Here is a 27,043-nt window from a genome sequence, read left to right as displayed (position 1 = left end):
CGTGACCCCGAGATGCCACGACGACTGAGGGCACGATGGGCGCAGACGCCACAGGCTCCCAGCCTCAGTTTTTAGCGATTTTTTTAAACAAACGCAGAAAGAGCCGCATGTTTGCACTTTGGGTCTGCTGGCTCTGGGGACAAACGTGCGTCTGGAGCTGGGCTGGCTAGACAGGGTCTTAGCTGCCCAGTGGCCCTCGGAGCTGGCCTTGAGCCTGGCTGCAAAGTGTGACTGCCTTAAACAAGCCCTCGCACCCGGGTGTTTGAGGCGCCTGGCAGGGGCTGGCTGTGGGCGTGCAGGACGGGGTGCTGGGAGGGTGGGGACTGCACCTGGGGGCAGGACCGCATCCTCCTCGAGGGCCCGCAGGAATGTTTGATGTCGAGTCTATTTCTAATGTTCTGATGATCTGACAGGGCACCCCAAACCCCAACTCCTAATAAAGTTATTCTTACTGACAAGCCTGCATATTGTGACACTCAGCCATGGGGGTGTCTGCTGCCCTAGGCCCATCCCGGGTCGCAGCTGATGCTACACAAAACAAGCTCTACCTGGAACTTGTGAGACAAAGCCGGGAGCCAGTGCTGTCCCCAGAGGGCCACCCATCCTTGCTGGCCAGACGAGAGGGGCAGATGGAGGGCACTGAGGTGGGAGGAGGATCTCCCCGCAGTGACTGTCTCTCCCAGGCAGCCCTGGGCCTGCACCAAGCACCCTGTGACCCCCACTTTGGTGACTACTGATCTCCCCACGTTCCCTCCATGGGAACAGCCCCATGGCCACCCCACGACATCACAGGCCCGGGACCCCCAGGCTATGGGTTTCCTGGGTGTTGGTAACCTTGGTCTGACTGCCGTCCATGTGGCCTAGGCAGGGCCTGGGTACCTTCCTCATGGCCCAGCCAAGGCCACCCGTGGGTCCTCCCCACACCTGCACCTGTGTCCACCTATTGTTCACCTCCCACCTGACGGGTCACTGCTGGCTGGGCTCCCCATACCACCAGCCCCGCTGACCACAAGCCAGTGGCCACCACCCAGCCACTCTGGGATGGTGTCAGCCTATTTGATACCCGTCCCCAGCCCCCACACCTCACCTGCTACCAGCCCCACAGGTGAGGCCGTAGGCCTGGCAGGACTCATGTTGGAATGGGAAAGGAGCAGCAAGGAACCAGTGACACCGGAGACACCGGGGAGGGGGATGGGAAATGTTCAGAGCCGAGTTCCCAGAACCACGGCCGTCAGGTAGCAGCCCTCGCCAGCCACAGGGCCGTGCCCCCACCCTCCACACGTGACCCTTCTGCTCCAGTCTTCACAGCACCCTCGCTCCCCAGGCCGCCCTTCCCATTCCTCCACCCACTGCTGAGCAGGTGCCCAACCATTCCCACCCAGTCTGCCCTCTGAGAGCCTCCAGGGGCTGCACCAAGGACCGGCTCCACCCCGCCTTAGGGAAACGACTCCCTGGTCACCAGGGGTGCTTGAGCAGGGAGGGGAGGGTCTTCCTCTCAGGCTGCGCCAGCCCCAAGCCTCAGGCCCCAAGCAGGAGCGTGGTGAAGCCACCCCAGGGCTGTGGACAGCCTGGCACCCGCCCTCGGCCGCCCACGCGGTGGACGCAGGGCCTGGACAGGGCGGTCAGGGGGCTGAGGAGACGCAGGAGGGTGGCACATAGTTAGTTCTCTCTTTATAGACTCTGGTTCTAGGAACAGGGAGCCTCGGCCGGCCGGGGCCAGCAGGCGCACGGGCCGGCAGGGCGGGAGTGGGCTATTTACAGGCCCGCCGTGAGGGCTGTACCATGGCCGCCTCGCGTCCGGCCGGCCGGCGCTCAGCCACGCCTCCGATAAGTTACAGCGGCCGGCCGGGCGGGGGCGGGGGCGGGGGCTGTACACACAAGCTGGGGGGCTGGGCCTCAATACTGTCAAGGGCGGGGGCTGTAAACATGGCCGGGGGGCCCTGCCCACCCCTAGTGGTCTGGAACGAGTGGACGCAGGCCGAGCAGGGCCGGGCTCAGGCGTCTGACAGGCAGCCCTGGATCTGGTCCACCCACTGCTGGGCTGACGGCACGTCCTGGGCACAGAAGTTGTAAACACGGCGCGTCGTCTTCACCTGGGGAGGGTGGGTGGCTGAATCCTCGGCCCCACCTACCCACGGGGCCCCGCCCACCCCCACACCCCCGCCACCGCAGCTCACGTCGAAGAAGGCCTTCTCATCCACGGTCTTGGGGGCGCCCATGGTGGGGGTGCCGGGCGCCACGGCCTCCACCTCCGCCAGGTCGATGATGCCCTTGCACTCTGTATCCACGCGGTGGTCATAATAGCGCAGCTGAGGGGTGAGAGAAAGGAAGTCAGGGCGGGGTCCCCCAGCCCCACCCCCCAGGCCCACTGACCACTCACCTGGTGCTTGGTCTTGTCCAGCACAAACCAGCGGGCCTTCCAGGGTTTCATGAAGGCCCCCTTCTTGTAGAGGGTGCCCTCGTGGGACCTGCATTTGCCAGAACCAGGCTGGCTGTCAGGGCCCAGCCCAGATCCCAGCAGCTACCCCGCCTGTACCAGCCCAGTCCTGACAGCAGGAGTAAACGGACCCACGGCTGGAACACTGGACGGGCCACCAAGAAGCCCTGGAGTTCCCAGAAAGGGTTCCCCTCACATGACAGAAACTGGACACGGTCCCACACCACAGCCAGAGGGCGGGGAAGCAGCCCACACGCAGGGCAAGGGCCCTGGACCAGGAGGAACATGCAGCCTGCCTCACCTGGAGCCTGCTTCAACCTCACCTTGCCTGCCCTCACAGGTACCCCCGAGCCCGTCCCTCTGTTCCTCTGCAGCCACCTGCTCTCCCAGCAACTGTCAGCTTATGCTCAGGCCACCACCGTGTCCTCACCACACATCCTTCCACCCAAGAAGTGACTAGATGCTCCCAAAGGCACCGGAGCCCCAGCTCAGAAGTGCCCACACCTGTTCTCACTCTCAGCCGTCTGGAACTGGCTATACAGTGTGCTGGTGCTGCGGCGGGCGGCCTGGCGCGAGCCGGATGCAGTTGACCCACTGCTCTGGTCACTGTCCAGGCTGAGGCTCAGGGTGGAGCCGACAGGCCCCTCCTGCAGGTACACACCCAGCGAACGGCGGTGGTGGGGCATGCTGGACACCAGCAGGGAGCTGGGGGTGCCCTGGGGGCAGAGATGGGGCCGTGTGGGTGCCAGGCGGCCTCCTCGGGCAGCAAGCCCACCCAGTTCACCCCGCGCCTGCTCACACGTCCGTCTGGCCGGCCTTCGAGGCGCTGCGCAGCCTTCACCCGATCCCAGGTGTCTTTCCAGCGTTCAGGGGGTCGGCCCAGCTCTGTCTCCAGCCGCTGCAGCTCCTAGGGGAGAATTAGTGAACATTTAAAAGATCATTCAGAAGAAAATACCCAGCCGGAACATGCAAAGACGAAAGGGAAGGAAAATGCAGGAAAGTGAGGCAGTAAGAAAAGGTCTACTGTGCACATAACTGGAGGACAGAAAGAGAAGGCAAGGTGGGAGAATGCACAAAATCACTTTGGAGACACTAACAGGCATCAAACGACACACTCAAGGAGCACTACAAACCCCAGCGGGTATCACAGAAAAACTGCTGACATACAAAGGGACCCCAAAACCAACCAGAGAGAAAACATGCTCTCCTCCAAAGAACAACGTAACTGCCCACCAGCTCCGACCTAGGGACAGTAGACTTCCGCTTCCAGACACAACAGTGTGAATGAGCCCAACTAGCCCACCCTCCGTAGTAACGGTGGAAATGGACAGCAAAAGGAAGCAGTTGTTTTCAGATGCTGGACAGCAGGGCAGCACTGAAGCCGAGACAGGGCGACACCAGGGGCATGGCCACAGTGTGGGAGGTGAAACCCTAGCAGAACACAGGGTCTGGCCGAGCTTGAGGCAGACATGGGAAGCTTGTGGATGCTAAAGCACATGGACTGCAGGGCAGCGTACACGAGGTGAGAATGGCACACATAAGCCTCCTTGAGTCTTTGGCCAAATTAAACTGCCATGTGGCAGGCAAGACATCACAAGGCCTGAGCAGTTACTGAGAAGCTGTGAGCTAAATCCAAACTCTGGAGGTTACTCACTGCAGGAAGATAAAGAACTGACAAACAACTAGAGTGGCGACATCTCGCTGAAGAACCAAACTTTCAACTGAAACCTGGGATGGCCATGTCTTTGGAGTACGGCTCTGCTAAATCTAGCATAAAGGCATATGGGAGCTGCCCTAACAAAGCTTAAAACATCCCTTGAAAAGACCCACAGTTCAGTAACTGCCTGCAAGAATAAACTCTTTAAAAGTAGACAACACAATCCTGATGCTCAACAATGTAGAATCTACAATGTCCAGCTTATAAAAAAATTATTAACCAAGCAAAATGGCAGGAAAAAGAGATTTGTACTTAAGGAAAAACTTAAAAAAAAAAAAAAACACCCAGAAATAAAATTGGTGTTGGAATTACCCCTACAAAAAAATTCAAGTTATTATAAACATGTTTAAGATATAAAGAAAAAGATGGACATAATGGTGGAACAGATGGGGACTCTACAAACAATGAAAGTATTAAAAAAAGAATCAAATGGAAATTCTAGAGCTGAAAAATACAATATCTAAAATGAAAAATTCATTAGGTAGGCTTAAGAGCACATATACGTAAGAAAGAAAAGTGTAGTGACCTTGAAGACAGGATAATAGAAATCACCCAAAATGAACTGCAGAGAGGAAAGATTGGAGGAAAAAAAGACTAATGACCTATGAGACTATGAAGTCCCAGAAGAAAGGAGGGAGAGATGTGCAGAAAAAAACTTTTTAAAGAAATAATGGCTTAAATATTAAATTTGTTGATGAAAAGTATCATTTCATAGATCTAAGAAGCTTAAGGAGTTCCAAGCAGGATGAATACAAAGAAAAATCACATGACGGTCAAACTGCTAAAACCAAAGATGAAGAAAAAAATCGTAAAGGTATTAAGAGAAAAAAAAGGCTGACATTATATGCAGTTTACAAGAATAAGAATGAGCACCAACTTTTAATCAGAAACAATGCAAACCAGAAAACATCTGGAATGATATAAACTACTCAATGTAAAAGAGCTGACAACCTATTCTGTATCCAAAAAAAAAAAAAAACCAAAACACTCTTAAAAAATAAAGGCACAATAAAGACATTTTGAAATAAACACAAGCTGAGGAAATTGTCACTGGCAGACTTGCATTAAAAAAAACATTAAAAGTCCTTCAGGCTGAAGAGAAATGATACTAGATCTGAGCTACACTGGAAGAGCAAAAAATACTAGAAATGGCAAAGAAAGAAGTTGACTACTTAAAAAAACATAATACATACTGTGTTTATATCACAAGAAAAAGTAAGCTATGATGACAATGGCACAAAGGAGAAAGCAAAGGAGAAAGGGGTGAATGGAAGGACACTGTTGTGTGGTTCCTGTGCGTAAGGCGGTACAACAAAATTCAAGATAGACTGTGACTGTATAGTCATCCCCCTTATTCGTGGAGGACACATTCCAAGACCCCCAGTGGATGCCTGAGACCATCCACCATCATACATACCTGTGATAAAGTTAAATTTATAAATTAGGCAGAGTAAGAGATTAACAACAATAACTAATAATAAAATAGAAGAATTATAACAATACACTGTAATAAAAGTTATGTGAACAGCTCCGGGGCCATTATCTAGTGAAGTAAGGGCCACTTCAACACAAGCACCACAACGACCAGACGGTCGATCTGATCACCAAGATGGCTCTGTGACTGGGGGGTGGGGAGTGTCTACGGAGGGTACAAGTCACATCCTGGGCCGGACGGAGCAGAATGGTGCGGATCTCTTTACGCCACTCAGAATAACACACAATTTAAAACTTAGGAATCATTTATTTCCAGAACTTTTCACTTAATATTTTCAGACTGCAGTTGACCATAGGTACTCAAAGCACGGATGCATAAGGGGGATGACTGTAGTCGCTGACAACCACTAAAAATACTGCAGAGTATGTCTAGTTCAAAGGCCTAGTAAAGTAGATAACACGGCATCCTAAAAGATACTCAGTTGTTAGGGGGGAAAAAACCAGAAAAGGAAGAAAGGAGCAAAAAATCGAAGTCTAGCAAGAAGCTAGACTTCAACTCAAACATCAGTAAGTGTAAATGGACTAAAAATTCCAATGAAAGAAACTGTCAAAATAGATGAAAAGCAGACCCCACCACATGCTGAGTACAAGAAACTTGACTTAAATATAGACACAGACCAGTTGAAGTCAAAGCACAGACAGTGACAGGCCACGTGGGTGCGGGTGCTAAGGAAACGGCACAAGTCCCACCACTTAAGACTCCAAGGCTATATGAGTATTCTCAGAGACAAAAAAGCACTGTTCGGCTTTCTGGGCTTGGGGGGACCCCTTCACCACAAACCCATGGCCCAGAGCTGGGCTGTAGCGCTGTTACTCACCACCTACCCTCCCGTGGGAATTAGCGCTTCCACTTTCCCCACAAGGAAACAAGCTCTGAGATGCTTAGTAGCCCATAAAAGGGAATCAGTCAACGGTGGGGAGGATCTCACGTCTGCACGCACCTCCAGCAGACGTGAGATGGCGTCGGGCTGGGCCCGGGGACGGCTGTCGTAGCAGGGCCACACCACACGGCGCCTGCTCTGGGGAGCGCCCCCGTCCAGCCGCTCCTCCTCCGGGGGCTCGGGCGGCCCCTGGGCCAGCTCCCAGTCGTAGGGGGGGCCCTCGGCCAGCGACTCCTCGGTGTAGAAGTCCCACACCTTCAGGTTGGACACGTTGCTGTAGGGCCGCAGGACCTGGGGGCGGGGCTGGCGTAAGGAGCTGGGCCGGCAGGAGCCCACCTGCCCGAACAGGAGCCGGCTCACCTCCGTGTCCTCAGGAGCGTACATGTAGTTGTAGAACACCGGTGTCCTCTTGCTGAGCCGGTCCACGTACTCCCACACCGACCTGCAGGCCTGCTGGCCCCGGCGCTCGCCCTTCTCCTCGTACAGCAGCCCTACAGGGGCAACGCTGAGCCGGCTGCCCTAGGCCCCGCCCCCAGACCCCAGGCCCCGCCCCCACCCTCCCCCTGGCCTTACCCAGCTCAATGCGCTCATAGTCCGAGTCCAGCAGGAAGGTCCGGAAGCGGCGGGACACATGGTGGTAGCCAAGAAACTTGAGGTAGAAGGGGCTGAACTCAAACTCCATGGGGAACTGCAGGTGGACCTGTGTGGGGGTCAGGGGTCAGAGGCCAGGGGCCAGGACCCAGCAGGCACAGCCTTCTGCCACAACCACCTGCTCACCTGGTGCACACAATCCAGGAACTGCAGGAAGACGGGTGTGAAGCCGCTGCTCTGCCCAGCCAGGGTGTGGGCCCCGCGGTGGCTGAAGCGATGGCCGAAGGACAGCCACTCCTTCTCCACCAGCAGGCGGAAGCCCTCCAACGTGCGGTAGAAGGGATCCGAGAGCAGCTGCACCAGCGACACCACCTGCCAGCACACCAGCACTCAGGAGGGCGCCCAGGCGACCTGGGTGCCCCGACCCACGGCCCACTGCGCACCTGGGTGGTGATGTCCCAGCCGTCCTCCAGGCTCACCAGGACGGAGGATCCCGAGTCCAGGAGCTCCACCACCAGCACCGACACCTGCAGCAGCTTGTGGATCTGCAGGGACCAGCAGCCCCTCAGACCCACACGTACACAGGCGTGCCAGCCAGCAAGGTGGGCACGGTCTGCTCTGGCAAGCTGACCACTGCTTCCTCCTGCCTTCCCAAGCCCCCCAGGGCTGAACAGGCAGACCATGTCTTTGAGATGCCCAGCCCCACCCCAAAGGACAGTAGTGGACACAGCCAGGCCCAGCCTCTCTCCACCGCACAGGTGCCACCACCCAAATGGGAAGTGGATGTCATCACGCTCTGCCAGGGCTGGCATGTCGGACAAGGGAGCCAAGACCCCGTCCTCCCTCAGCAACAGGTGAGTGGGGAGCCCAGTATCTAGGGGCAGCCCTGACAGCCTCTCCCCGTCTTCTCACTCCCAGGCCGCAGTGGGGCAGGGGCAGTGCAGAGACCTGAGTCAGCCATTCTGAGTCCTCGAGCGAGCGCAGGAAGGCTGGGCTGGGCTCGAGAGCAGGACAGCCAGGGACACACGCCTTCAGCAGCTTCTTGAAGCTGGTCTTCACCTGCCGTGCCTCGAACACCTCAATGGGCACCAGCTCCCACTGCTGCAGGGGGTCTGGCCGCACACCCTGGAGACCAGCATGGTGAGACGTGCCCAGGCCCCATGCTCCTGACTGGCCCCATGTCCCCACCCCAGTCACCTTGAGCTGGGCCTTGTCCCCGATGATGTATAGAGCTGCACGCTGAGGCCGCAGAAAGCCAGGGTCGGGGGGGGCCCCATTGGCCTGGGGGGGGGCCAGCATGTCTCTGCCTGCTAGCCGAGAGCCCACATCGCCACCGAGCACACCACTGCGCCCACTGGCCCGGACACTGCCCCATTTACCTGCACAGAGAAACCAGTTGAGCACCGGAGCTGGGCCAGGGCACCACTTACCTGGGGTTGTGCTCCCAAAGGGGTTGGGGGGCTGACAGGACCCCAGCGGGACCTGTGCCTGCATTAGTGTCGGGGGCTGGGGCAGGACTCGGGGTGTCAGGCTGTTAGTGCCCAGGGCTGTAGGGAGGGCAGGGTTATGCTGGTCTGTCACACGGGGCTGTTAGTGGCAGGTGTGGGGAGCCAGCCTGCATGGCTGGTACGGTACCTCGGGGTGCGGTCCGTCTGGAGGCCGAGGCCGCCATGGGATTAGACAGCGTGGTGACCCTGGCTCTGGGGCTGGGCACTGAGGGCACAGCAGAGAGAAGGCTTAGGCCTGGCCCCAGGCCTGGGTGTGTGCCCACTGTAGGGGGCCTGTGGCCCAAAGGGGCCAGGTGCAGAGCTGGGCTCTGAACAAGCCCCTCGGGAGCCCTGGAGACAGCAGGAGTCAGAGCCAAAGTACCTCTGGGCCCCAGGGGCAGGCCAGGGAGCAGAGGGCTGGGGACAGGTAGGAAGGGTCACAGGAGAGACAGGAACCCTAGGCTCCTCTCCATGGCCTGTCCCAGGACCCTCAGACCCCAAGGCACATGCCACCACGCGGCCTCTGCCCAGCACACAGCAGGATGGGAGGCCGAGATCCCAGCCCACAACCAGGGAGAGCAGTTCAGATGAGGACACGGGCCGGCCCAGCCCCAGCACCAAGCTGAGGGAGCCACCTGCCAGGGAGGGTAAGGCCTGAGATTCATGAACTGGGTCGGCCTGGCCAGGAGGCCTGGAGCCATGCGAGGCAGCTGCACAGTGGTCTGCAGGCCCCCAAGCCTGTGCCCGGCCCTGCCACAGGCTCACGTGCCTCTGCAGAGAGGACAACAGGGCCATTGCCCCCCGCCACAGCAGTCTCCACAGACAGGTGCACTACCAGCCCCCACACACTGGGCACGAGGGATGGTCACCCACATCAAGGACACGAGTCCTTGTGATGTGGACAAACCCTGGACTGGAACCCGCATACAGCTGAGATGAGGCCTGAACTCCGGGGACACCAGGAGGTAGCACTAGTGGGCTTAGGGGACAGAGATGCCCAAGCAGCAGCAGGGGGAGACACAGGCACTAGGGACAAAGGAGGCCATGGAGAGGGTGCCGCTGGCAGGCGCGACTCAGAACCTCGGGGGGAAGCGGAAGGCAGAGAGTGCAACTGCAAGTCATACTTAAAAATGGACTTTGATGTTCGGAAAACCAAAGCCACTTGAACTAGAGAGCGTGGTATTTCTGGAAGGGGAGCCGGAGGGCGTAAGGTCTGTGCCCCGAGAACAGAGGACGGCAACGCTGGCCGTCCTGGGAGGGCATGCCCAGGCGACCACAGGGCAGCCTGGCTGCTCATTCCCAGCTCCCCTGGCGCCACTGCCCAGACAGTGGCCACAGACACAGGTGCAGCATGAGCTGGGGGCTACAGGTCAAGTAGGGACAGAGGCTGCTGTGCTCAGATGGCAGAGAAGCACCGTGGGAGGCAGGAGTGGGTGTGCAGGACCCTCCGGTCTCACTAGGGAAGGCGAGCCCCTCCTGCCACACAAAGGGGTGGTGTGGCCACTGGCGGCCCTGTGGCGCAGGCAGGAGTGGCCTGGGCCAGTGGCAGAGCGTGCGACAGCAGGCAGCACAGCACACTTGGGCCGTCAGCTCACAGGACTCAGGGGGGACAGAGTGGGAAGAGTCAAGGACAACGCCTGAGCTTCTGGAGGGTTGGCCCATGGGTGGTGCCACCGGCCCCCAAAACCCACCTGTGCATCCCAGTGTGTCAACAGCAGAGAAATACACATGCACATGAAGGTAGGGATGGAGGGAATCAGGAAGGCCTGACCAACAAGTGCCCCCCCCATGTGACACTGCACCAGTCAGGGTAGGGGTGGGGGGCTCACAGAGAAGTGGCCTCTCGTGACACCTACCAACTCTGAGCCATAACAGCCAAGACAGCTCCAGATATACCAGGTATGGTACCCACCACACCTCCCAGGAGGACACTGTCACCACGTCTGCTGAGGTACAGGTCAAGGGGCAGCGTCTGGGCTGTACTCAGGCCAGTGTGGGCAGCCTCCCAGACCCCTTGCCTCCAGTGTGCAGACGAGATCACCCAGCACAGACAGAGAGCCCACCAGACACCAGGTCCCAGGCCCCAAGGACCGATGTGGGCTGGACAGCGGCTGGAGTCCTAAGTCTGGGGACCAACCCTGGAGGAGCCCAGCATCTATCAGGCCAAGAGGAAGAGCTACGTGGGGGCTGAGCATCAGAGAGCATCCAGGAGCAGAGATATGGCAACGGGGTGCGGAAGGGGAGGGGGAAGATGGGGTCAGACAAGGGAAACAGGCAAATGGGGGAGACAGGGTACATGGGTCAAATGGGGGAGATGTTTAAGATGGGGGAAGATGGGGGGAGATGGGTCAGGTGGGGAGATGGGCAGATGAGGGGGTGGGGAGACAAGTGGGGGAAGATAAGGAAGTCGGGATCAGATGGAAGCAGATGGGATCAGGTGGGAATAAGTGGGATGCAGAAGTAAATGCCTTGGAGCGAGACCCCCCCCCGAAGAGGACCCTCCTCCCTGCCTCACAGAATGAGGCCTCATGGGCGCCCCTCCTGCCTGAGAGCCTCTGCAGAGCCAGCACCCGCATGGCTCACCTCCCCAACAGGTTCTCCGCCTGTCGCCCCAGGAGGCCAAACCACCCTCTCTAGGGGCCATGCTCCTCTTGTGGACAGCAGCACATGCTCTCACATCACCGAGCACATCTGGGAACCACCCGGCACCAGTGTCCTATGGCAAGGGGCAGGTCCACTGATGGCCTCTGGGGACTGGTGCATCCTCTGCAAACTAGGGTGATGGGACCCCACCATTCAGAACAGAGGGCCACCAGGAGGTTCAGCCTCATGGGCAGGGCCAGGTGTGGGCAGGGGCAGAGACAGTGCCACAGGCATGAATCTACCTGGGGACAGCAGGTCTGGAATGCATTCAGGATGCCCGTGGTGGGGACAGGGAGACCAGTCAGACAAAACCCAAGGGGCCAGGACAGATGAGGACAAAGAGCAAGCAGTAAGATGGACTGGATGGGGTGGCCCATAGCGACATGGGGGGGAGACAAAGGAGAAACAGGGACCAGATGGGGGTTTTTGAGGCTGTGTCCAGGGAAGACCAGGAGGCCAGGAAGCTCAACCGGGTGGGAGAGAGCAGTCAGAGCAGAGCCTCAGGGCACTTACCTGGTCCCACCCCAAACATTCTGCCCCCTCGCTGGCCAGCCTTCTGGAAATATCACCACAACCCCCAAAAGTCCTCCCGCCCTCGAGTGCCCCTCACCGTGGCCGCCCATGTGCACGGAGGAGAAACCGCTAAGGGTGTTGCGCCCAGAGGCGTCGGCAAAGCGGGGCATGGAGCTGACCACGGCCTGTAGGTACTTCTCCTGCTCCAGGCTGCTGGAGTCTGCCTGGGACTGGCCTGGGGGAGAGGGCGGAGCTGCAGTGGAAGGGCGGGGCAGGGGGCGGGGTGGGGGCGAAGCAGGGGATGGCGGGAGAACCAGGTGTATGTGGGGGACGGGTACCTGGGGAAGGCGCGTTCTGGGCCTTGAAGAGGCCCACGACACCCTTGCCATGCAGGCCGCCAGAGCGCAGCAGCACGGCCTTGGAGCGCCCGCTGCGCCAGCAGACCACGGGGAAGCGGTTCTGGCGGTAACAGCGGGACACGCGCTGCAGAGCGTTGTCCTGGACGCTCTGGGGGACAATCAGCAGCCCCGGGTAGCTACGAAGAGAGAGAGACAGCTCGAGGGCGACCGGCCCCGCAGGGGCTCTCTCTAGCGCCCAGGGCCAAGCGCAGCAGCAGCCCTGCGGCCTCCTGCAGCCCAGGCGCTCACCTGCGGCAGATGGCGTACATGCGGTTGACGGGGGAGATGCGGAAGGGCTCGGACTTGGCACGGCTCAGGCTGCTGCTCAGCGTGCCCAGACCCAGGCGCTGGTAGTCCCGGCAGCACGCCCGCTCCACCAGGCTGCTCATGGTCATGCGGTCCGAGGGCTTCAGGGCCAAGGACGGGGTCAGGGTGCTGGGCTCCAGTTCCTCCGACACTGGGGCGGGTCGGACACACAGCGTCACGCCCGAGCGCCAGGCCCCGCCATGCATGCCGCTCTCCAACCCGACCACCCAGGGCTGCCCGCACCCCCACCTGAGATGGCGTCTTCCTGGTCCTCGGGCGGCGGCTGGCCCCGGTGTTCCCAGCTGGGGGGGTGGTACTTCTTCCGAGTGACGTACTGCCGCCCTATGGTCTTCTTGGCATTCTTCACGAGGTTCCGGGACAGGGTCCTGCGGCGTGCAGGGTCAGCAGTGAGCGGAAGGGACGGGACACGCACACAGCGGTTCTGGGAGAGGCGGCTTCCCTGGCCTTGGGGCCCAGCTCCACACCTGAGGGAAGGACCCTTGTCCTTGGTGGCTCGGGGTGGCTGGCCAGTGGTATGGGCAGAGCCCAGGGTGAACGCGAAGGTGTCCCTGACATCCGGCGGGTACCGCAGTTTGTGCAGCTGCTTTCGGAAGAGCTCGGCGCTGTCGGATCCCACCTCCTCGTCGAAGGCCATTTTCAGCAGCTGTACAGACACAAGGCCTCAGAGGTCGGGCGGCCCTCGGCCCTGGCCATGACCAGGGAGGCCAGTGAGCCCACAGGAGGCCCCTGTGGCTGCTGAATGAGACAAGCGAAGACCTTGTGGCCAGAAAGCCCCGGGGGGTGGCGGGCCGGCCCACGGCAAGGCTGTGAAGGGCGACCTTGGCTCTCTGCCGAGCTGTGGGTATCCCCAGGCCTGGCAGGATACCTCCTCCTGAGAGGCCTGGCAGGATACCTCCTCCTGAGGGAGGGCAGTCGGGAGCCACTTGCCACGTTGCCGGTGTGGCCGTAAGGCTAAGGAACACGGTCTTTAACCGCATTTCCTCCTAACCTGTGTACATTTTGCTTGTGCTGGGCTTGCCCAACACGCTCCAGACACGGTCTCAAAAGTCAGGGCCCGCAAAGGGAACAGGAGAGCCCTGAAGGCCAGCAGGTCTCACGGGAAGATGGCGTCAAACTAAAACAGTGACCCTGTAATCTCAGAAATGACAAGCACCACACTGAGACCAGCTGGCACCGGCTCAAGAGAACCTGACACTCAGAAGCCTGTGCATGGCAGGGGGCCACGCCCTAAGCCCCGCCCCTCTCCATCACACCCCGCCCAGTGCGCCCACCCTGCACCGCACTGCCAGCAGACCTGGAATGTGCAGGAGCGCAGCTGCAACCCGTCCTGCAGCAGCTGGTCCACAGGGTTCTGGACACTGATGCGCTTTTCCTTGGTCAGCGCGGCCACCGGGAAGGAGCGGACCACCACCTGTTCGCCCACTTATAACAGGCGGAGCAGAGAGTCAGGGGGACTGGACAGGACAGGGTAGCAGTCTCAGGGTCCCAGAGGTAAGGGGGCCCGGCCAGGTGAAGAAGCAAACAGTGACCTACGTCCCAGAGCCTGCACCCCTGAGAAAGGGGGAAAGGCAAGGTAAGTCCCGCTCACCCCAAAGATGTGGGGGGAGGGTCCAAAGGCTTACCAAGGGGGTCGGTGGGCATCCCCGTGAAGATGACCCGGTAGGTGGTGAGGAAGACGGCGCCCTCAGCTGGGAGCAGTGCGGGGCCCCCCGCACTGCCCCCCACGCCTTCCTCACGCCCGTCAGGGAGCAGGTAGACGCGCAGGCCATCCAGCACACACTCCTCGCCAGGCAGCAGGCGGGGCCGCAGAAGTTTGGGCTGCTCAGACACAGGAGTGGCACCTCAGGACACAACTGGGGACCTGGTGCCCACAACCCCACCGCCCCTTCCCCCCAACACTCACCTTCTGGATGGGAGGCAGCCTCTTGCTCTCCCGGTGCACAGCCTCCAGGGTCTCAATGTGCATTTGGACGATGTCTGCGGGACAGCAGCTCTCACCCCCGGGCCCTCACACCCACTGCACGAAGAGAGTGCTTACATACCCAACCCCCCCATACCTGGCACCATGACATGCAGCCCCTTGAGGTGGTCGCTGGTGACCCCACTCTCTGTGCAGACCTTGTCCACAAAGCGGTTGATGAAGCGGACCACGGCCCCAGCCACGTCGCAAGTCTCTGCATCCTCAAAGCCGCTTTCCGTGTCATAGCTCTCTGCCACACTGCCCGCCATGCTGGGCCGGGAGGGGCACGGTGGGCACAGGCCCCGCCCACCGCCGGGCCCCGCCCCTTAGCCCTGTCCCTTCCTCCCGAGCCCCTCCCCTTAGCCATCTCTCCCCCTGCCCCGCCCCACCAGAGCCCCTCCCCTTAGCCCTGTCCCTCCCTCCCGAGCCCCGCCCCTTGGCCCCACCCCACCCAAGCCCCGCCCCACCTGCTGGTGAGCAAGCTGTTGCTGGCGCTCTCGGGGTCGCCCAGCCCTGCGCGCTCACGCAGCAGACGACTCTTGCTGGTGTCCAGGGGCAGCAGCAGGTAACTCATGCGGTTGGCATAGTGGATGGCCTGGCTGAACACCGTGCTCTCCTCCTTCTGCACCAGCTCCTGCTGTTTCTCGCGGCTCAGCGTGGGCCACAGGCGCCGCTGCTCCGACGCCACGTCCAGAGCAGAGCGCTCGTCCTCCGCAGCTGCCTCCCCTACCTGCTGCAGCGCTGAGTGTGAGCCAGGGATTGGCCCGTGCCCACCGCCTGGGTCCCAGGAGTCCCTGCACACCTGGGCGGGGTCTCGGTCCTCGGCAGGCTCCAGGTAGAGGGCCCGGATGTGGGTCTGCACGTCTCCGTAGAACATGGCCTCCCAGAACTGGGGGGTGCTCCACACCACGTGCTCCTGTACGCAGCTGTACGCAAACTGCGTCACCCCGGGGCTCAGTTTCTGCGGAGACCAGGGGGGCGTCAGCGGATGCCGCGGGAAGGGGCCGGGGCACCCTGGCCAGCCCAGTACTCACCCGGCAGAAGGCTGTGACCAGGGGCAGCAGAGCGGCTGCGATGCCGTGCTCGTCCAGGGAGGTGCAGTCCTGCGGTAGAGGCAGCCGTGGGGACCTTCGCTCCACATCCCTCACGTCCCAGTGGGCACCCCTTTGCACCGGCTGCCCAGGGCTGCTCGGGGGTGCAGGGCAGGAGACCCCACGCCCACCCCCAATGAGCACTGTCCCCCGCAGCCCCCCATCCACGAACCAGGTCCTGGTATACACGGGGTGGCGGCCGCACCTGCAGACAGCAGTTCATCATGCGCACGACGAAGTCGAACTGCTGGTGGTCAAGCACGGCCCGGTTCTGCTGCACGTGAAGGTGCAGCTCCTGGGCGAGGCAGCGGCGGGCCGCTCGCCCCTTCAGGGCCCTCAGCACCGCAGGGAGCAGCTGGGGGTGAGAACACAGGGCTGAGGGGAGGGCGTGAGCCTGCCCTGGAGGGGCAGAGGGAAGCACAGACCGGGCCACTGGAGCCCAGGCTGTGAGCACAGAGCAGACCCAACGCTGCCGACTCAGGGGCTTCAGTGGACCCAGCCCCACACCCGAAAGCTCGGGTATGCTGTGCGCAGGCATGCTCTGTGGTGGGGCCCACGGCCCAGCATCAGCACCCACCGACTAGTCGGAGGACCCAGGGCCCAAGTCCAGCCGGGCGTGTGTCCCAGCAGAAGGCTGACGCAGAGCGGGCTGGCTCGGCATTGGTGGGACAGAGCCAGGGCCACGTGCCTGCCCTGTATTTACTGTCCAACAACTGGGGACCCTGCAGACCCCAAAACAGGGCTGCCGCAGAGTGGGTGCCACAGGGGACCCACAGCTGTGACACAAGCAGGCGCACACTGGCACTAGTGAACACCACAAAGGGCAGAGCAGCATGCAACTGGCTTCTGTGTTCCATCCACTTTTTAAAAAATAACACGCGTGGGTGGACACTTATTCGTGGAAGATGAAGAAATTTAACAGTGAAAACTCTTAGGGGTTCTGAAGGCTAACAGTTGAAGTAAATCCGTCACTAAGTCTCTGGAGCAGGCCTTGTTCAGCCACGCTAAAATAGATGGGATTGGAGACCTGCCATCCACTGCCCCTCCTGCCTGCCCCACAGTCGCCCGCAGGCGAACAGGAGTCCCCAGGTTGGAGCCCCCACCCCAGTACAAGGGCCCCCTCACCAGAGCCCCAGTCCTTGGCACCTGGTGCCCTCACCTTCTTAGCCTCGAGCATCTTCCCCTCAAACACATAGGAGATGCAGTTTCGGACCACCTCCAGCCGGCGAGCACTGTTGCCATGGAGCCCGCTGCTGCGCTCGAGGATGGCAGCTGGGGAGCAGACAAGGCACTCACCTTTGACCTCCCTCCCACCTGGGGCCCTCCTCAGGCCCTCCGCCCCATTACGCACTCATGGGGGGCCCTGAGGGCACGGTGGTCCTCCTCTCAGCCTTCACGGCCGGGGGTGCACCCTGCATCTTGGCCGTGGCCTGGTCCACGATCCACTGCACTGTGCCCTCGTCCAGCCGGGGGAACGGCCGGGGTGCCCGCCGCAGGTGGCTGGCCTCCCCTGGCCTCTGCACCTTGTGCATGGCCACAGCCGGGTACGGGTTCTCCTGCAGGACACAGGTAGGCATGGGTGAGCAGCCCTGGCCGGCACAGTGACCTCTGGGCCTCCCACCCTGTGCCACTTGCCCTACATTCTTATAGAGCTGCTCTGCCAGCTCCTTGACGTGACTCAGGACACGCTGGGGGTGGTTCTCATCAGCCCGCATCCGTGCCACCTCGTGGGCCACCAGCTGGGGGAGGAGGCAGGATCAGGCATCTGGTCAGGAAGGGGAGAGGGGCAGGGGCTCCTCCCAGCAGGGGTGGGGGCGCACCTCATCAAACAGGTCCGTAGGGCGGTAGGGGACCCCACGCTCCGACACGAAGCCTGCAAAGGCCATGCCCTCCAGCACCTTCATCAGGAAATCATCCTCCACCAGCCCTCGCTGGCCAAGAAAGGCTGCCTAGGGTCCAGGAGGAGGTCAGCCCTTGGGCACTGGCTCCTGCTGGCCCCGCCCCACCCCTCCCGGCCCTGCCCCACCAGCCTCTACCTTGTGAAAGCGGATGACTGGCTCCGGGTGGATGCGGACCATGTGCAGGCACCAGCGGTAGCCCTGCAGGAGCTGAGCAAAGAGCCGCAGGAAAACGGCACGCAGCTCCTTGTCCTGGGGCGCAGGTGTGTGCTGGTGAGTGCCAGGCCCCCTCAAGGCCCCCGTGCACCCTCTGCCCACCCAGACCACCCATCACACCCTGCCCTGGCATCCCAGGCCCCTCTGCCCTCCTCCACACGGCACAGCGATTCCCCTGAGACTCAGTGCCAACAGCCACTCCTGCACAGGACCCTGAGCTCACACGCCCCCACGTGCCCCGTGTAACAGCCGAGGGGGTGGCCGCACAGTGTGCTGAGCACTGCCAGCTGACCCCTAGCGGCAGAAGACCTAAGGAGAGGCACAAGGTGGGCGTAGACCCCTGCACGGAGCTGCAGTGGCCCCACCTGCATCTTCAGGGAGGACGTGGACACCGTGGGTGGTGGGAAGGCGAGGTCCGCCAACTCCAGCTCCGGGTCCAGGACCTGCAGTGGCAGAGAGGAGGTGGTCAGCTGCACACCAGCCCTGCCAGGTGTCCCCAACTCAGCCTCCCCAAGGACCCTGGCCCTGCTCACCATGCTGAGAACACTGTGTGTCTGACTGTGCAGCGGCTCCGGCAGGGCTGGAATGTGCACACACTCGGGGACAGTCACTGTCCCTCCATCAAGATCAGCGACAATCACATCCAGCTGTGGACCAAAGGCAGCAAGTGGTCAGGGACCCGCAGGCAGTCAGCAGGGCCTGCAGCAGAGGCGGAAGCGATGCAGCCCTCACCAGCTCCTGGGTCTCTGCCTGGAAGGCGGCGTTGACACCGATGATGAAGGGTGTGGGCGTGCTGAGCACCTCCAGGAGCTGCGCCGGTAGGATGGGCACGTAGGTGAAGCTGCAACAGGCCAGGGCTCAGTGGCAGAGCCTCAGAGGGCGTGGCGGGCAGAGGGGAGTGGCGGGGGGCGGGACGGGGCACCTGTATCTAAGCGGGAACAGTAGTGCCAGGAGTCCCCGGCAGGCGTCCGAGAGGCGCTGGTAGCTGCGGGACAGGAAGAGCACCTTGTGCTCCGTGAGCGCAGCGCAGAACAAAGACAGCACATTGGCGATGCCTGAAGGAGAGCACGCCCCACACACAGTGACCGTCTTGACCTCTGTGCGCCAGCCCAAAGGGAGAGGAAAGGGAGGCCCATGCTGGGTGGGGACGCTGGGCTCACCCAGTTGGCGGAAGAGCAGGGCCACGCTGCAGCGGCTGATGGGCAGGGAGTCGGTCAGCGGGGTCTGGATGACCTGCCGGTCACCAGCCCCCAAAGAGATGGTTCTCTGTGGAAAGAGACAGACCGCTGTTCAGTGGCTCTGACCAGACCCATGTCAGCCCAGAGCTCCGTGGCCTCAGGCGGGCCTGGAGGACTGACAGACCCTGAGCTGGGACTGGCTGGGACGGGCGGCATGGCCCCAGGGCAAGGCCACGCCTTGCCTCTGTGGGCCTGAGCAGTGCTGCAGAGAAAACCCAGGGCCTCTGACCTGGGGCGGGGATGGGGCCTGGGTGGGCAGGAGAAACAAAGAATCCGTACCACTCCGTCCTCAACAGAGTCCAGCTGCACAGGACAGACGGGCAGAGACACAGTTAGACACACCCGCACGCAGGGGCGTGCACGAAGGAGCAGACACCGACATCCAGAGAAGGTACACCCAAGGAGCGAGAGGACAGAGGAACTGAAAGGTGCCAGGTAGAGAGCCAGGCGAGACACGGGACACGCAGGCCAGCAGGCAGGGCCAAGGAAAGGTGACAGGTGATGGCAGCACTAAGATGCAGCAGTGTCCAAAGCCTGGGGCCATGCTCAGCCCCGGCTGGAGTCCAAGTGCCCACCAGGCCCCACCCCCACGGCCACAGGCCTGGAGGGCCCACGGCTGCGGGTGGACAGCGGCTGCCCCCAGACCCACCTGCGAGCCCCCAGCCAGGGGGATGATGCAGGTGAGCAGGTTGCCGACTACGTTCTCCAAGCCCACATTCAGGCCCTCCACGTGGATGGTGTAGATGAGCCCCAGGCTGTTCTGCAAGGACCACAGACGGCAATGGCAGCCCAGCTGGCGGGGCCCCACAGCCTGCCTGCAGCCCCGGCTGCCCGCCTCACCCTGAACACTTCCACGTGGTCCAGCCGAGACACGAGCACCAGCGTCTTTGGAGCGAACAGCTGGCCGGGTGGGACGGCCGCTGCAGGTGGCAGTCGCACTGGGCCTCCCGCATCGGCCTCCTCCTCCCTCCCAGCAGCGTCCTCAGTGCACACGGCTTCCTGTGAACAGAAGCCCCGTTCGCCTGGCTCTCAGGCACGTCCCACAAGCCCGACGGGACTGGCCCGACGGGACCTGCAGCCTCCATGGGGTTGAGACACCAGGACCAGCCACAGACAGGGAGACACAGCCAGGGACAAAGGCAGAGGGAGACGGCCAGAAGCTCAGCCCCATTTGGGCGGCACCCCAGAGGCCCCCAGCTAACCTGTGTGGGCTCCGCCGGCTCCCAGAAGGTCAGGCAGGCACAGTAGTGCCGCTCGGAGTTGATGTCGGTGAGGACAGCAACAAAGAAGGTTGGGGGGCTCCTCTCAGGACACAGCTGCCACCCGCTGGGCTGGCAGAACTGGGGGGGGAAGGAGGGAGGGCTGGTCAGTGAGCTCCCTCTGCCCCCGCGTGGAGCACTGACCAGTCAGGGCGTGGACATTGGGCCCCCACTCTGCAGGCCGGGTACACCTCACCTCCTAGACCTCAGCCCGCCCCCCCATAAAAGGGAGTAATAGCCTGTGGGGTGAGGACCCTGTAACGCAGGACATGGTCTCCACCATCTGGAGGGAGAGACAACATGATGTGGGCACCAAGCACCCTGCCAGCCAAGCCAGTGCCCCAGTCCTCCACCCCCACAGAGGCTCCTCCAGGGACCCGGGTGCTGGCCTGGCCCCCCCCCACACCGGCACCCCCCACTCACCAGCTCGATGCCCTGGGGGAACGGGTTATCCTCCCAATCCTTCTCCGGGAAGCGCTGCAGGATGTGGCCCTGGCCTTCCCCGCTCCCTGGGGACAGGAGCAGGTGGTCAGGGCACACACCTCCCACCTCCCGCCCAGGCAGGAGCTGCCAGGGTCTCAGACGGCAACCTCGAGGCCCCGGGGTGGACACATCCCCCACCCCTGCCCTCATCTGGCACCAGATCAGCCTCAGCTCCAGACCTATAATTTCCCTCAGAATAGTCCTGTGAGGAGAGGCCACTAGGCAGCCACAGACCCCATGGCCACCATGAGGGCACAGAGAGAAGCTCCTGCTGTGGAACTGGGCTCCCTGCGGGCCTGTGGTGGATGAGGCCAGGCACCAAGAGCATGGAAACCCAGCCCGGGGGCACTCCCGGCTCCCACCCCCACCCGGCTGCACACCAGACGCCAGCCTGCTTGCACAGCACATGCGCTTCCAGCAAGGGGAGAACAGTTCCAGACTGTTCCACAGCCAACCCCTAGCACATCCTGGCTGGCTAGGCAGTGAGCACCTTGACATTAGCACCTGGCGGCTCAGCTAGCTCTGCTCCCTGCCTTGGCCTCACCCGTCAGCCCTGGGTCATAGGAGGGGCGCAGAGGTCTCACCCGTGTTGTCCATGCACAGGAAAAGACCACCGTGCCCATGGCCCCAAAGGCTGCTAGTCCCCACTGCCACAGAGACAGGCAGGCCCAGCACAGGTCCCAGAGAGGGGTGTCAGCTGGCAGGAAGGTAGGACCTGGTCTCAGGGCACCTACCGAAGGAGGGTCCTCCTGAGCGATGGGGGTCCAGCAGCTCGTGGGGGCACACACGCCCGCCCTTGCCTGCCTGCCCGCACAGGCCCCATGCACACAGCCACTGACAGGGATGCTGAGCATGGCCTGGGGCCGGGGAGCGAGGGGGGCAAGGTGCCCGTGTCACTGCTCATGCCCCTGGGCACGCTGCCTCCCAGCCTGCTAGCTCCCCACGTATCCACAGAGACCACCCCCCACTTCTTGGGGCCCCAGGGCCCACTAAGCCCCCTCTAGTCTGCTTGCCCCACTCCATGCCAGGGCTCTGCTCCCAGGTCCAGGCACCCCAGCCGGGCCAGCTGGAGGCCCTGCCTCCTGTGCACCCCCTACAGAGCCACACCCAGAGGCATGACCCGGCCATGCCGGGACCACTCGCCTCGTGGGACTCCTGGAGAAGCGACACCAGTCTGTTCTTCTAGCTCCCACCCAGTATGGCAGCACAGTGAAGCGGGAAACGCAAAAGCCTCCCCACCTTCACCTCCCACACAACACACAGGACACGCAGGTCCCTGCCCTCCACCTGGCCCATGGCAGCAGAAGAACGGGGCCTACAGTAAGGGGTGGGGGCTCTGCAGGAAACCTCTACACGGACCCCACGAGGCCCAGACAGAGCACTCTCAGGACACCCCCGACCCAATGTCAAGGTCAGGAGCAGGCAGGTTGCTTGCTGCCTGGCTGGCGGTGGCGGCTGAGGGACCATGACTCTGACTCACAAAACCTCAGCTTCCTGCTCCCCTCCCCCTCCCATCACGACACCCTGAGATGAAGTGGCAGACAAGACAAGGTGGGGGCGAGGAACAGGTGTCTGTTGGTGCCACCCCTACCTACACACATGCCTGCAGCCCACCAAGACAAAGCCCCTAGGGTCCCTTCAGGCCACCCCCAAGGCCACCCTTCACAGGCCCAGGCTGATGCTCCCTGAGCCATAGCTCCTCCCCCCACCCTCGCCCCTGAGGGCTGACTTGTATGCAGCCCCAAACCACCATCTGGGCCCAGGCCTGGCTGGCACCCAGGGCTCACCCAGTTCTTGCCACGAGGCAGCAGACGGCGGAAGGAAGAGGGGGGCGTGTGCAAACGGGGACAGTATCCTCTGCCCCAAAGCCCCCCTCTCAAGGCCAGCCAGATAGGCAAAGTGGACAAGTAGCTGGCCACTGTCCGCCACCCTCCCTCTCCCCCACTCGAGCCCCCACCGGTCAACTACCACTTGCAGGGCTCCACCCTCAGAAGAACCAAGGAGACTTTCCTTGAGCTGTCTCTGGCCTGTGGGGGCAGGTGGCTGGACAGGGTGAGTGAGAGACCCCTACCAGCACCTCCTCTGGGCCATCATGGCCCCAAACTTACCTTCAGGTCTCAGCCCAAAGAGTGTGCACTCCTCTAGGCAGTTCTGTGCACCCTGCCTGAGCCTGAGGCCTGCAGGGGAACCCCAGGACCGAACGCCCTCCGCCACATCCCTGTCATGCTGGTGCACCTGTTGGCCAGCTGGGCCAGACCAGAGCTCCGTGAGCAAGAAGTTACGGCTGTGTGTCCATCACACACCAGCAGGCACAGACCACAGCTTTATGGGGGCCTGCTGAACGCACACAGCCGGCCCCGCTCACCCCTCAAGCGAGCAGCTCCCCAGGCAGAGGGCACAGCAGCCTCCAGAGCCCCAGGGCACCCCAGGATGTGGCAGGCCCTCCCGCGAGGGCACATGATACAGAGGCTCTGACTCCTGGTCTCTCCCCGACCCTTTTCAGAGACCCCAGCCCACCCCTCAGCTCTGTGCTAGCAGGGGCCAGGCTGCAGCTTAGCTGTCGGCCTGCAGCCTGGGGTAGGGGGTGGGTTCTGCCACATCTCCCAGTATCCCCCACCACCTAGAGCCCATTTGGCCACGAAGGTGACCTGTGGCTGCTCCTTACCCCACCAGAGCTGCCCCCACCTCGGGGTAGACAGGAGGGAGGGCGCCCCCACCCCACAGTGACAGGACCAATCCAACCAGCACAGCCATGCGTCATAGGGCGGGACTCTTTGGGGGGGCCTAGGAGGAAGGGCACCCAGGTTCCCTGAGACACAGACAGGGACGAGAGCTTCCTTTCGAAGCCACATCCCCGCAGCCAGCCGCGTGTGGGCTGCAGGCCTAAACGAGGAGCAGGAGAACACAGAGCATGCGCTCTGTCATCTGCTGGCAGCGCCTGTCACCAGTGCCAGGCTCCAGCGCCTGAAGGTCCAGCATGCACTGTGGGCAGAGGCAAAGGAGGGTGCAGTCTCTTCTGCCTGCCCCTGCACACGCCCTGGGACTAGCCCAGCAAAGGAAGGACGCACCTTCCTGCTGCCCCTCCCACCAAACACACAGGCCACCCCAGCCAGTCACCGCGGCAGGACATATGTAGAGGGGCTGCAGCCTGTCCAGCGGTACCCCCCAAACTCCCCCCAGTAAGACCAGACCAGCTCTGACCCAAGGCCTTGGATCCTTTGGCTCCCAGGGTGGGGACTGGGAGCCAACTTAGGCCGTCCCAAACAGCCCCGACCTGCTCCAGAGAGAGGGAGGGAACATGGGTGGGGAGAGCAGATGGAGCCCAGGAATGTGGCCAGCCCATGGTCAGGACTGAAAGAAGCCAGGTCATGGCATGGAAGGTCGGCCTTCTTCTCAGATGCTGGAGGGGGGTTTGCCCCTAGCACCAGGAGGGGTCCAGCCCCTCTTCCCTGGCAGACACTGCCTCTGCCAACTTGAGTGTGTCAAGTGTGTCTCCTGCTCCCAAAGACACACCCCAGCACTGGCCACGCTGTGCTTAAGTCAGCTGACCACTGTCAGGGCCCTCCCAGGGCAGGAGCTGGACAGGTAGTTTGTCTGGCCCCCAAGATATTCCCAGACTGGGCCCAGGATGCAGAAGGTGCGAGCCCACTCATCATGGAGGGGCCTGTACCCTATGGGATACAAGAAGAGGTCCCGTGCAGCCCCCCTCTCCTTCCCTCCTGCCTGCGAGGTCCGCCAGGTGGTGACCAGGAAGCCAGGATGCTCCCTCAGGAGGGACTCCAGGACTCAGCTCTCAGACCCTGCATCCAGCAGTTCTGGGCCAAGGACAAGACGTCAACCACTCTGCCCTCCTCCGAACACAAGGGGCCCTGCACCGTGCCGACGCCTGCCAGCATGCAGGGGTCCTCCACCTCCTGCAGAGGTACTCATTCCATCTGTGCCCGGGGGCGTCCACACCTGCTGATGGCCGTTAATAAGCCTCCCGTGTGAACAGCTTCACGTGTGTGCGTACATCTCATGCTCATGGCAGCCTCAGAGGTCTATGCGGCTCATCCCATCTCCAGATGAGAAAACTGAGGTGCAAAAAGCCCAAAGACTGGCCCAAGGTGGCAAGGCTGGTCCCTCTGACCCCACGTGGTGCTCTTCTGCTTCAGGCTTCTCCCCACTGGCTGGTTCTGCCCTCGGCCCCACAGCCAGGGTCCCAGCCTGTGGGCTTGGTCCTCGCAGGGAGGCCCTGAGGCTGGGTGGCTGGCCAGCAGCTGAAAGCAGTGGTGATGGGGCTCCAGAGCCCAACAGCCCTAAGGCAGTGGGCAGCTTGGGAATCACTCAGCCAGCAGGGCGCACACGTCACAGCTAGCCTGCCATGGAGCCCCGCCATGCTTCTTCTTGCCTCATTTACATTCACCCTCAACTCCCCAGTCCTACTGCCACCACCATCAACATGGCCCCCCACCTGGCTTCTGCCGGTGGTCTCTGCATCCTCAGGCCCTCCCCACACCACCCTCAGCAGCAGCATGCCCGCTGAGGCAGCTGTGCTCACGCACCCCCTGCCCCAGCCATCCCAGAGCCCCTCACGCTGGGGCAGCCCCTGGCCAGGCCTGTCTCCTGGATCCTGGGCACCCCTCTGCTCCAGGCAGCATGGCCTCCTCGCTGCCCCCACATGTGGCGTGGAGCAAGTGCTCTCCCTCTGTGGGCCTGCACAGCACTGACAGAGAGCCTGCCACGTGTGGACTGGTCCTTGCCTGCAAAACTCCCTCTCTGGAGGGAAAGACACGCTCATGACTGAGGGTGTCAGTGAACGCATTCTCAGACAGACAGGAGCAAGGACTGACGGGAGGGCACTGAGGAGGGTCTGGAGGACGCAGGGTCCAGCAGGTGGGGACTCAGCAAGAAGAGAGGCAAAGAGGAGAGTCCGAGTCCTGGATGGTGACAGTGACATCTGGGCTGACAAGAAGCAGGGCAGATTGGGAGACCCCACCTACAGGCTCGTGATTCAACCCAGCCTGACCACAGCCATCCCACACCACCCCAGCCCCGTGACACGCACTACCCACAGCTTGGCTCTGGATGAGCCTGGGTGCAAGGCCCAGCCCGTTGTGGGGGCTCAGACCAGGCACTTGTCCTCTCTGCCCTGACTCTGCACTGCGGATGGGGGCAATAGCTGGGAAAGCTCGGTGGGCTGCTGGGAGAAAAAAGTGAGATCAGGCACACAAAGGGCTGTGCAGGGCCTGGCACACGGGGCACGCTCCCCAAGCCGCTGTCTCCATGGCTGCTGCTGATGTCATTGTCAGGCTCTGTTTTCTCCTACCCCCGGGGGCTGAAGGGCTCTCAGACACAGGCGATGACCCTAGACACCGACCTCCTGGACATCGGCACCAGTCACCACACTGATCCCCCACCCAGGGCTTGGACTGCAGGCATGAGGACAGCAGGCCCTCTGCCAGGAATGCTCTTCTCTCTCCTCCCCACATTTCCTCCTGAAGTCCTCCAGCTCCAGCTCAAACGCCGTCTCTTCAGGAAGTAGTCCCCAGGCCCCACCCACTCTTCTGCATCCCACCAAACCTCCTGGACCTAAGAGGCTTCAGACCCGAGGCACTGGGGGTCAGAGGAGGGGCTTGCAAGCCAACGATCGTGTCCCTGGAGGCAGAACCACCCGGCAGTCGGCCAAGGCGAGAAAGCCGGTCCCCCCCAAATGGGAGTCAGGAGACCGACCGCCCCAGGTCCCCCACCTCTCGGGCGACGCAAGGCGCTGCCTGACCCGGTTCTGCGCTGAGTGTGGCGGGCAGGCTCCAGCCGCCCTGTCTCACCGCCTTGCTCACCTCGGGAGGTCAGGCCGGCCCTCCCCGACCCCAGACGCTCGGCCCCGGCGCCGCAGGTGCCCGCGACGACCCTCGCGCTGGCCCCGTGGCCTCGGCCTGCCCGCCCGGCACGTCCCTGCGGCTGCCCCGGCGCGTCTGTCACGGCCGACCCTTCCCTGCCCCCGGTCCCCGGCCCCCGGCCCTCGGCCCTCAGCACTCATCGCTCATCGCTCGGCCGCGGGCCGGCACTCACCGCGCGGGTGCGGCCCGAATGCCACCAGCACGAAGTAGTCCGCGAGCCGCGCCATAGCGAGGGGCGCGGGCGGGGTCCGCGGCTCGGGGACGCGAGGGCGGCGCGCTCATGGCCCGGCTCCGGCCCTGGCCCGCGCACCCCGGACGCCCCGGGCCCGCTTCGCGGCGGCCGCCAGGGCTCCCGCCGCCATCTTCCCAGCCAGCCGGCCCGCCCGGGCGCGCCGTGCGCCTGCGCGGCTTCGCCCCGCCCTGTGGGCGTGGCCTGGAGCAACGCGCCCCCATTGGTCCCGACGGCGCGGGCTCGGTTCCCGGGGGCGGGGTCCCGCCCTTCAACTATAGCTCTGGGACTGGGTACCGCCC

At 62.2% G+C, this 27,043-nt stretch overlaps 1 protein-coding gene across 7 annotated transcripts; it reads right to left on the bottom strand.

The window, feature by feature from the left end:
• Positions 1 to 89: 89 nt before the first annotated feature.
• Positions 90 to 26,834, bottom strand: SBF1 (SET binding factor 1). 7 transcript variants are annotated; one of them, XM_033116939.1, is made up of 42 exons: positions 26,685 to 26,834; positions 20,574 to 20,659; positions 20,094 to 20,231; positions 19,732 to 19,890; positions 19,541 to 19,651; positions 19,171 to 19,194; positions 18,814 to 18,919; positions 18,576 to 18,708; positions 18,386 to 18,494; positions 18,187 to 18,300; positions 18,019 to 18,096; positions 17,576 to 17,689; positions 17,360 to 17,488; positions 17,180 to 17,278; positions 16,891 to 17,095; positions 16,699 to 16,811; positions 15,745 to 15,894; positions 15,483 to 15,551; positions 15,251 to 15,409; positions 14,916 to 15,181; positions 14,546 to 14,718; positions 14,392 to 14,465; positions 14,111 to 14,306; positions 13,783 to 13,910; positions 12,953 to 13,131; positions 12,717 to 12,853; positions 12,411 to 12,618; positions 12,102 to 12,298; positions 11,861 to 11,998; positions 8,756 to 8,833; positions 8,318 to 8,499; positions 8,069 to 8,245; positions 7,564 to 7,665; positions 7,307 to 7,492; positions 7,103 to 7,229; positions 6,890 to 7,020; positions 6,590 to 6,820; positions 3,237 to 3,344; positions 2,942 to 3,153; positions 2,381 to 2,468; positions 2,178 to 2,309; positions 90 to 2,093 (listed from the first exon to the last, which is right to left on the bottom strand). In XM_033116939.1, the coding sequence occupies exons 1-42, from the start codon at positions 26,737 to 26,739 to the stop codon at positions 1,995 to 1,997; spliced, it is 5,700 nt and encodes a 1,899-aa protein (XP_032972830.1). In that variant the 5' UTR covers positions 26,740 to 26,834; the 3' UTR covers positions 90 to 1,994. The 7 variants fall into 7 exon arrangements, with proteins under 7 accessions (XP_032972830.1, XP_032972831.1, XP_032972833.1 ...); XM_033116940.1 differs by having other exon boundaries at positions 14,916 to 15,178; XM_033116942.1 differs by lacking the exon at positions 8,756 to 8,833.
• Between the last annotated feature and the right edge of the window lie 209 nt (positions 26,835 to 27,043).

The sequence above is a fragment of the Rhinolophus ferrumequinum genome, chromosome 10 (genome assembly GCF_004115265.2).
Source record: "Rhinolophus ferrumequinum isolate MPI-CBG mRhiFer1 chromosome 10, mRhiFer1_v1.p, whole genome shotgun sequence".
In the NCBI taxonomy this organism is placed as follows: domain Eukaryota; kingdom Metazoa; phylum Chordata; class Mammalia; order Chiroptera; family Rhinolophidae; genus Rhinolophus; species Rhinolophus ferrumequinum.
The sequence above is the reverse complement of the archived record's forward strand: the minus strand, read 5'-3'. Positions and strand labels throughout refer to the sequence as shown.